The following is a 10,228-nucleotide window of genomic DNA, read 5'->3' as shown; positions in this document are numbered from 1 at the left end:
TCCAGGAGAAAGTTGGATGCAGGCCATCTAGCTAAAAGGTCCATCAGTGCCTTGACTCTGTTACCTGGAAGAATATTCCACCGGGCAGCTGCAGCCTTCCCTAGACCTACTTTGCCCGTACGTAGGTAGGTCACCGCCAGCTTTGCTGGAGGCAGCTGGGGAAGAGCCGCGTCTGGGAGCAGAGAGAGAGCGGGAGCAGCCCCTGCCCGCCGCGTGGGGAACGGCTGCCGGGGCCAGACAAGCCGGCAGCCGCTTTGTTCCCGGGTCCGACGCCTCTGCCGAGCTGCCGGCCGCGGCGGCCCAGCAGGCCCCGGCCCCCGCCCGCCGAGGCCAGGCCCAGCGGGGCCGCGCGGTGCCAGGCGCGGCCGGGCGGCCTCCCGCCGCCGCTCGCCCCGCCTTCCCCCCGCCCCGGCCGCTGCCCGAATCAGTGGGAGGAAGATGGCGGCGCTCATCCCCCTCAGCCAGCAGGTAACCGGCGGCGGCCGGACCCTGCCGGGACGGGGGTGGAGGCAACTGAGGGGAGACGGGGCCCTCCGGCCCCGGCGGTTGAGCGCCGATCGGGGAAGGGGGAGCGGGCCCTCCCCGGTGCGGGTCCCCCTCCAGCAGGCGGGTGCATCCGGGGCCGGGTCGGCGCTGGGGCATAGGCCCTGCCTCTCCCCGCGGCCAGGGGGGGGCTCGGCCCGCGGGGGGAGAGGGTCGGTGCGGGGCGGGGAGCAGGCCCCGGGCTGGGGCGGAGGGGGGCGAGCAGCCCCCGGCTGTCCCTCGCCGCCGGGCCGGGGCTGAGCCTCCCGGGGCAGGCGCCGGCCGCTGCTGAGGGGGCACAAAAGGCGCTGGCGCCCTCCCCTCATGGAGGCCCCGGAGCTGCCCCCGTGGGGAAGGGGCAGGGCAGCGCCGAGGCTTTCTGGATGCTTTTCCCTCGCCCAGCTGCAGCGCCGGGGGTTGAGCTGCGGGGGTTAGTGCGGACCGGTGGTCTGAGGTCCAGGGCTGGGCTGCAGCAGGGCTGGGGCTCGCTCTGCTCGGGACTTCGGTCACGTCACCCTGTTTTCCTCTTTGTAACAGGGGTTCATGCCGCCTTTAGCTGGTGGGGTGTCATGACTGCGCTTAATATTTGGGAGGTGCACGAGTAGCGAAGCCATAGGCGAGGGGACACCAGGAGGGGACTGGGTAGGAGTGAAAAGGAGGTGTTCACCCATCAGTAGGAGAATGAGGCTTCTGCAGGGGAGTGGAAGACCCTGAACCTTGGAGCTTGTCTCGCACAAGGAGGGTGGCGTGACTCTAGGAAGAGGCTGTGTTTCGAGCTCTGGTTTCAATGTTTGGGATCCCTGGGTAGATTTTTGTGGTTATTGTTGTTACAAGTTTTTTTCATTCATTTCTCACCCAAATAATTTAAACCTGAACGGTGTGATCACTGTTTATTCTTTTCCATACTCCTGTGAAGACAAGCAGTTAACTTATTTCCTTTAAAACAAAAGAAAAGCAACACCCCCCCCAACCCCCCAATGCCTTGAAGTTAAAACTATTTTCTACACTAGGCCAGTCTATTTTCTACGACTATTTTCTACTACTAGGACAATCAGGAATTGAGAACAACTGCTGTTGGTAGTTCAAATTATTTAAATATATTGATTTCCTTTTAATAATGGACTTCTGTTTGGGATGCACTGAAAATTTCTCTTTCAGTGGAGTTATGTGATGCTTGAGTAATATGTAATTTGCTGTGCATCTTATTTAGAGAGTGCACTGCTTTTTAGCTTCTGATAGCAGTAGGAGTCCTGATTAACATCTGTTTAATTAAATAAACATGTTCAGAAGCATCTGAAGACATCCGCAAACATACAAACTGTTACCAAAAGTCTTCAACTGAAGTAACTTGGTGTAAAATATATGTAAAATAAACTCTGGACTTGAAAGAGTTTGTTATTGTGGAACTTCTGTAGTACATTTGTAAAAGTGTATCAAATGTTATACTAGAAATCCTGCTTCTGTCTTGTTTAAATTCTAATCGGTGTTTGAGAGACTGGCATAGTATTTTCTTTTGTATAACATATTACATTGAGGGAAAAAGGCCATGTTCTGTGAACGTAACAGTTATTTTGCCATATTATTTTCCAGCTAATTCAGTGGAAGCATTCTAGTTTTTCTGTATTGAACTGTCAAGACTGGTCTAGGAGTTATCAGAGCAGTAAACAGAATTTCCCTGGAAATGAATAAACTTCCTCTTTTAATAGCCTCAGTTTTGTGATTACTATAGAGATATGTGCTATTTATAATAAATGCCAGAAATGGTATTAAAAGGAATCGGAGAGGTTACATGTGCTGTAACGGTGAAGCGTGTTCACTCAGAAAGATAGAAAATAAGAATATTGATATCAATGTATTAGGAACTATAAACAATATGGGTAATGCAAGCATGTGAATGTTTAATCATATTTGTTCTCATACGTTAATTTTATTATGGTTCTATTGTTCTATGAAGTTACGTTTTTACGGTGCTTTTATGAAAGAGAATTTAGATGTCTAAGTGTATGCAAACTAATGTTTCAGCTGTCTTTGTTTCAACTGGCTGTGCATAAAAACAGTTGAAGAGCAAGCATGTAAAATCAGTTCTTGGAGTTAAATCCAGTTTCAGTTGTTGTTTATCTTTGATAACTTTCTTTTCTTGAATATTTGATCACCTTATCAGTGGTCTTTCCACTGTGCCAGGCATGTTCAACCTACAGCCTCTGGAGGTTATGGAGAGTTATGTTAGAGAGATTGGGACAGCGCAGATCATTTTGTAGCTCAGTCTTCTGAGGCAACTCAGGATACTCAGCAAGTAGAGTAAGAGCAAAGGTAATCTTTCTGGGACAGCAGCAACCTTTTGTCTCTCATCTTTGTGGAACACCTTGGGTTTTTTTCCCCTTTCACAGTACCTATTTTCATCTATCATATTATGTGACAAGAGCGGCTGAAATAAACTTGTGAAACAGGAGGACTCCAAGGAAAGTAATTCATCTGATCCAGAGTTCTTTGTGGCCCTGAGATGACCTCAGGAAATAGGCTGCTAGGACTGGCTTTATTAATTGTTCTGGTGGCAGCAGCTTACGCCTGCCTTTTTCCCAGACCTGTGTTAAGGGACATGGAGACGTGTTCATGTGAGTGTACTGCAGGGTACCAGATCTGCCGTGAGAGTGCAAGTTTGAGACTTGAACTTCAGATTTGTACAGGAAATCAACTTAGAGGTCAAACAAGGCACCAGGGTTCTGGAGTCTGTTCAGGAGATGGTGTAATTGTTGGTCATAGATGACGCTTTGGGGAATACGGAGTAGACCTAGAAACCAGAGGATTGTTAAACTGTAAGTCAAACGGAACCGCCGTATAACAGGTTATATCTTTTGACCAGTCATCAACTGAAAACTCTTCAAAATGTTTTTCTCTGATTGCTGACATTGACACTGCCTTGTGTAGGTTCTTCACCAGCAGATGCCGTGAAATTACAGAATCCTCTTGAATGATAGTGATGTAGTCACATGTGGTGACGGGTAGATAGGCAGCTATGCTATTTTTATCACTTGAGCCCATTTTGTCAGGTCTGCTTCATCACAGAGATGCAGCCATTTAGGTAAATCGATCAGAGAGGCTTAATCTTTGTAAAATTCTGCAAGTAGAGAATTGAGTGATGAAGTGCTTTCCAGCAGCACTTGGATGAATATATTGCTGTAGAAGAAACTTCACAGCATTTAAGCACATTTCTTCTGGATTCTTGCCACCTCTGTCAGGTAAGTCAGCTGTATGTCATGGCTGACAATATCAAATGAGGATGACAAGAATGTCTGGTGGTGGGATGAGATCATTCAGTACTGCTGCTGGAGCAGTTTGCTCTGTATTTTGGTATGAATCCAGTCTCTGCGTGCTCTAGGATACTCGCCAAATTAGTTAGAGGAGCTTGTAGTTGGTCTCTGCCTAACTTCTCTGAGCCTTCTGATAAATGAGAGATATATAGTTGGGTGATAGTTGGCTAAAACATACTTGATTTTATTCAGAGGTGGACAGACTGTTTCCTACTTCCACCTTTTCTCTGAATGATGTTTCCTACTTTGGACAGGAGCACAGTGCTCATCTATGGTGATTGTTTACAAGCCAGCAAAAAGATGAGTCAGATTTACGAGTTATGGTCGCAGCTTTCTTCTGAATGACTCTCGAGCTTCTGGAAGAGCAAGAGCTTCTAGAGCATACTGTTGGAGAATGCAGTGGCTTATTTTGTTGATGGATATAAGTGAAGTACATTTAAGATGTTTAGGAAGCTCTTCTGAAAATGCATGCTCTATCTAGCCAAGTGGAACAATTGATCGTGAAAGAGCTCGGTGTTCGCTTGCTTTTGATTAATAGGGTTTAGTTATTTTGAGTATTTCCTTAAATTAAGATTTGGCATGTTTATTGTAAACTTACAGGCGTCTTCTCTGTGTAAAATAAAAATTCACGCTCTTCATCAGCCTTTTCTTTCATCATCTTTCAGTCTCACTTCCCCTCAGTGTGGGCAGAACATCCGGAAATCCATGTGGATGTCAAGGAAGAAGGTAGCGTTTGGGAGGTGACATACCAGTGATCAGAGTCAGTGCAAAATAATCATTTGGCAGATATCTGACCTGTGTCCTGCAGGTGGAGAGCAGTTGTCCCAAGCAGGCTTTGGGATGTTTTGGCATCTCTGTGTCTCAGTTATTAAACTGTGTTTATTTATTGGGTTGTATTGTTGCATGTTTTTAAATGCCTTTGACTGCTCAAAGGGGTGACTTGTTTGATTGCTTTTGCTCTTGGCATTGAGGCTGGAGAGCAGTGTGGGGTTATAACTACACGTGGCTAGAACTTGTGTGGCAATTGTAGGAGGCAACTGAGCAGATGGGTGTTGGGGCTTCTGCCTCTTTTGGCATTTCAGTTCTCATTTGCTTGGAATGTCAGCAAAAGGGAAGAGGACTCTGCTTGTTTAGTATTACAAAAAGGCAGGGCTTACCTTTGTGTCTGCTGCTTTTGTGTAATGCAGTGATAACACCAATTTGAAATCCTCAAACACTGTCAGGGAATTGTGACATTTGTTAATTAACCATTCATTGTAATTATTTTTTTTTAACTCTGTTTCAATTTAAGATCCTAGACCCGAAAATGCATAAACACAGGCATATTTTCATACCAGGGCTCTGTGTGTGTGTATAACTGTCTGCTGAAAATATTCCATAAGTATATATACAATGCAGGAGGTAGCCAAGTCAGCGTTACGTTGAAAACTCTGCCTTTGATATCAGTAGTTCTCAAACTGTGATCTGAAATACCTTGGCAAATAGTTCAAAGCTGTTCTACAAAACCTTATTACCACGTAGTGTTCTTAATTAAAAGTGTGAGTATAAGTACAAATGCTGGTGAATAAGTTTTAAGAGGTGACAGTAGGTTGGCTGCAAGTTTTGGGGGATCTCTGTTATCCGCACTTAGATTTCAAGCATCCAGTTTGGAACACAGCAAATAAATACACTGTTTTATATTTTGTTAGACGTAACACACAAAGTAATGTATGCTCTTTTTCCCCTATCAGTCCCTAAAGATTGCAGTTCATTCTTTGTTAATGTGTTTCTTGTTTTTCAGTTTTCTACTGGAAATCCATTATACGAAACTTACTACAAACAGGTAGGTTCTTTAAAAAGGAATTTAAAAATAAAGTGTAATTTCCTCTTCCCCAAGGTTTCGCTCTCTTTCCTTTCCCCAGTGCAGTACTAAACTTCTGTAAATTCTCTGCTGAGTGGTAATGCATGCTTGTATAACTCCTTTTGATCTAGAGGCAGGAGACATTTTATTTATCTCTGCTTTCATGACAGACATGCTTCAATTGAATGTGAATTTTTATCTTTCAGGTAGATCCATCATATACGGGGAGAGTTGGGGCAAGTGAAGCTGCGCTGTTTCTTAAAAAATCCGGTCTCTCTGATATTATTCTTGGAAAAGTAAGTTGAAGGACTTAGATGATGCAGTGCACTTGTTTAACTGCAGGTGACATTGAGGGGTTTGCAAGAAGGAATTCGGTGGAATGCAAATCAGATCCATAGAACATAAGGTTAACCACAGATCTGTAACAGCTCCAAGGTGTTGTTCTGAGTTTTATAGGAATCTAAAAGGAAGAATTGTCTTTTGTGTAACATTTTTGTTGTTAACTTGAGAATTGAATAACATTGTATATTATAGCTTGAAAGCTGCAGTGAACAGTTCAAGAAGACGTACAGTATGAACTGTTGAGCTAAGTTAAGTTTTATTTTTAAATCACAATGGCTTTTATTTTGTATCTCCACAGATATGGGATTTGGCTGACCCGGAGGGTAAAGGATACTTGGATAAACAGGTAAATGAAATGTGCCTGTAGACCTCTTACGTTACCTTCCACAGATTAGCCTTGTTTCAAGAAAACCCTGATATCAATAGTAGTTATCCTTAGCTTTTTTTTTTTAAGTTTTCATTTACAAGATGAGGTTTTTTCCCCAATACTGCTCATATCCCAGTATGTTACTTGGTGAGGCTGCTGGAGAAGTTTGGATCTAATTTCCTGCCTCTCTCTTGTTTTATAAATAGGGTGTGATACACAGTCATTGAGTCTTTCACAAACACAAACTATGATTTTAAGATTTATTTTAGGAGTCTTTCTTGCAAGAAAAATATAACTAGTGTTACTAAAAATGGCTTAGAATATCAAATATCAAGTTACTTGTAGATATGGAGGGGTTTTCTTAAACATTAATTTTTAAGAAAAAATTATTGAAATTTTTGAGAAAAACTATTAAAATTAACTATTGTTAATTATGGGAGAGTCCTTCTTAAAAGCTAGCTTTGAATTTTTCTGAATTGTTTCATGTTATTGTGACGTTTCTCCTGAATCATCTTTAAAAGCAGTGGGGAGTTGTCACTATGCAGTTAACTGAATGGGGCTACACATCTGTTGTTTCCGTACTTTACTGAGTTGCACATGTATAGTGTTAGTACATAAATGGGTTATTGGAGACTGATTTAGACTGGTTGCTTCTTTTAATAGAAAACACTATTGTTTGTAGGGTTTCTATGTCGCGTTGCGCCTTGTAGCATGTGCACAGAATGGCCATGATGTTAACCTGAGCAGCCTGAACTTGACTGTGCCACCTCCTAAATTTGTAAGTAATATATATACCTAAATGTATATATGTGTTATATGAGAAGTGAGGCCTCAGTTGGAATGCTGGAATAATCTGTTTCATAAATGTCATGGTTCTGAGACTTCGGGCTGCTGTCAAACTCTTCCTTAGGACAACTGCAGTCGTGGCTGCCATAGTCCCATCTTCCTCAGTTCTATGTACCAGCCCCTTCCTGGACTGCAAAACTGATGCCAGCTTAACTACGGTCAGCTTGTTCAGGAAGCTGATGTGGCTAAACTCTACATTTATGAAAAAAGATAAAAAAAATAAAAAGGTTATTTTGTGGCTAGATCAACAGGAGTGTGTAGTAAAGGGCATGACTGTAGCTTTGTCTGCAGTAGCTGCTATGGAACCTCCTTTACCTTGTCTTAGTTCTGTGTGTGGGTACCTAATGGACCTGACATCCTTATTGAAGTGCTGTAATAGTATAAATCAGTACAACATTTTTATTTGGGTACATGAGCAGCCTTTTTTCTTTTTTCAGTGTAGTTAAGCTTCATGTCTATAACCATCTCTTAAAGCAATTAATAAGGATCAGAGATAGAAGTGTGTGTATTTTTATATACATACATATACATAAAAAATTCTTTAATTTTTAGCATGACACTAGCAGTCCTTTGCTGATCACGCCACCTTCAACAGAGACTCACTGGGCTGTTAGGGTAAGTGTAAAAGACAACACATTCCATCCATTCTTTAAAAGTAAATATTTTCCTTGTTGCTGATTTTCCCAGAGAGAGAATTTTATATCAAATATATTTCCCATTTCAGAAGTCCTCTCTTTCTGATAACAGATTTGTGAACAATAGAGAATATTGAGCTGTAGTTTTATATTTGAAATAAGTATTAAACAAGCCTTTGACAACCCCTGGTGTGATGTTTTTAAGACACAATGAATTCTAATCTTCTGCCTGGATTTCTTCCAGAATCCTAGTAGTAGGCACTTTCATGTTTGTATAAAGGAACCCCACTGAGAACAGCAAAGCATTTCACCAAAACCATCCTGAAGTATTAATTTAAGGCTTGAGTTCATATGTTCTAATTAGTATTCAGTGATACACATAAATCATTGGATAAAAGTAACTTGATATATATATGGGGTTATTTGTATTTAGTTAATTTTCAAATGCAAACGTTTTCTGAAGGGTAGAAATTTAATAAAATAACTTCTAATGCTGATTTTTTTTTTTTTTGTACTTGCATGTTGTACTTTAAAGTGGGAAGCAAATTATTTGGGAAGAATAGTTTTTAGTTCTACAGAGTTTGTCAAAGTTTGTTTAAAATCTGGTCAGCAGTGTTTTAATTGGAATGCCTTGTCCTTTTAGAACACTACAGAAACACATCTTGTATGCTGCATGTTAAAGTCTCGTAGCTACCATAACCTTAGCTTTGAAAATAAGCTCCTAAATCTATCTCCATGGGGATTTACATCTAAATACAGCATGGTGGCACTTGCAAGAAAGCTTGGAAATTTAGGATGAATACGTTACTGACCAGTCTGAATTTCTTGCAAGATCTCATTTTCAACACTCACACAGGCACACTTTTTTACTTATTCAGGCTATTTCTTACCAACTAGGTGGAAGAAAAAGCAAAGTTTGATGGTATTTTTGAAAGCCTTTTGCCAGTAAATGGTTTACTTTCAGGAGACAAAGTAAAACCAGTACTGATGAATTCAAAGCTACCTCTTGATATCCTAGGAAGGGTAAGTACACTGTTTAGATTTAGCTATTCTCTATTTAGCTTCTTGTAGTTGCAGTATTAAATATTTAAATGTAACATCAACATAGATTAGGTTTTGGCTGAGATTTTACATTGAGTGCATGCTATAAAGCAAGAACATTAAGTAGACTCTGAAGTCTTCCACTTAGAAATAATAATAATAGTAATTTGGGCCCTAGAGTAGATTGGCCTCATTATCTGTGTATTCATTTTAAGAGCTGGAAATTTTTATTTTGGTTGTTTAAAAACAAAAAAAAGCTCTCCTAAACCATAATAGCTTTTATAACAGTATATTCCACTGTTTTGTCATTTTTCCAAATACAAGTTATTAGACATACCGTTAAATCTATCCACTGTTTGTACAAGAGAATGCTTTAAAACGTGCTAGTTTATTGTAGCTGTCAAATTGTCAAGTATTTTTTTTCATGTATATTTATAAATACTTCTGAGATCTTAGTTTAGTGCATCCATTGCATATTTGCAAGGGAAGCAAACCTTCAAGTATTGTCTGCTTCCATTTAAAATACGTGTTTTTAATGTTTTGCATATTGATATGACTGAGAATGAATACATTCTATGTAAGAGCTGTATCTGCGTTATACTTTCATCTCTTCAGGAAGAACTGCCTCTTTCTCTGTATTATCTACAAAATCTAAGTATGACTTGTTTTACTTCTGTACTTGAATATTGTGAAGTACTTGGTCTTGAAAAGCTTTGTATGTTATCTTGTTATTGTCATGATAGAAATTCAGGAAGCTTTTTCCTGTTCCAGAAAAGTTTGTGGACTAGCTAGGGGACTGAGGAAACAGGCAAAGGACTAATCAGCCAGCTTAAATTTGTACAGCAGGCCAGTGATAAAGCTTGGAGTAATTTTCAGATGCTTGAGCCTCAGTCTTAGCTTTCTGTCCAACTACTATTGTGTCTTCAAGTCATACTGATGATTAAACAGTGCTAGCTGATGGCTGAGTGTTAGAGTACACAAAGTTTTGTATCCTTCTAAATCCCCTGCAAGTTCTGTTGACTTGACCTGGTAATGAACTGAAGTTAATAGATGCTTAAATTCTCTCCTAGAGAAAATTTAGGTGGTGGACTAATTTTTTGACTAAAAATGAGAACTAGAAATTTAGGAATGCAATGCAAATTAGAAATGTATTGACTTTTCTAAAATATTTTAACTTTCTTATAAGACAAATTTGGACAATCTGCCACACCCCCTGGACAGTTCTGAAAGCCACCTCTGGATGGTTTTAGGCATCTTGATGACTCCTTAATTGCAACATAGAAAGATGAAAAACTTGCCTGTGTTGCGTCCAGAATTTGTTAGAGCC

The 10,228-nt window shown here is 41.0% G+C and overlaps 1 protein-coding gene across 6 annotated transcripts in view; it reads left to right on the top strand.

Moving 5' to 3' along the window:
* Nucleotides 1-397: 397 nt before the first annotated feature.
* EPS15L1 (epidermal growth factor receptor pathway substrate 15 like 1) overlaps nt 398-10,228 on the top strand; it is a 45,830-nt gene continuing 35,999 nt past the window's right edge. For 5 of the 6 annotated variants that reach the window (XM_074851324.1, XM_074851323.1, XM_074851322.1 and 2 more), the window contains exons 1-7: nt 398-468; nt 5,611-5,656; nt 5,881-5,966; nt 6,311-6,358; nt 7,062-7,157; nt 7,778-7,840; nt 8,758-8,883. In XM_074851324.1, coding sequence (XP_074707425.1) covers nt 439-468; nt 5,611-5,656; nt 5,881-5,966; nt 6,311-6,358; nt 7,062-7,157; nt 7,778-7,840; nt 8,758-8,883 — 495 coding nt within the window. In that variant the 5' untranslated portion in view covers nt 398-438. Of the gene's footprint in view, nt 469-5,610; nt 5,657-5,880; nt 5,967-6,310; nt 6,359-7,061; nt 7,158-7,777; nt 7,841-8,757; nt 8,884-10,228 lie in introns of those variants that run through there. The other variant, XM_074851326.1, reaches the window with a different exon arrangement.

This window comes from Strix uralensis, chromosome 27 (assembly GCF_047716275.1).
Source record: "Strix uralensis isolate ZFMK-TIS-50842 chromosome 27, bStrUra1, whole genome shotgun sequence".
In the NCBI taxonomy this organism is placed as follows: domain Eukaryota; kingdom Metazoa; phylum Chordata; class Aves; order Strigiformes; family Strigidae; genus Strix; species Strix uralensis.
This window is presented reverse-complemented; position numbering and strand designations above follow the sequence as displayed.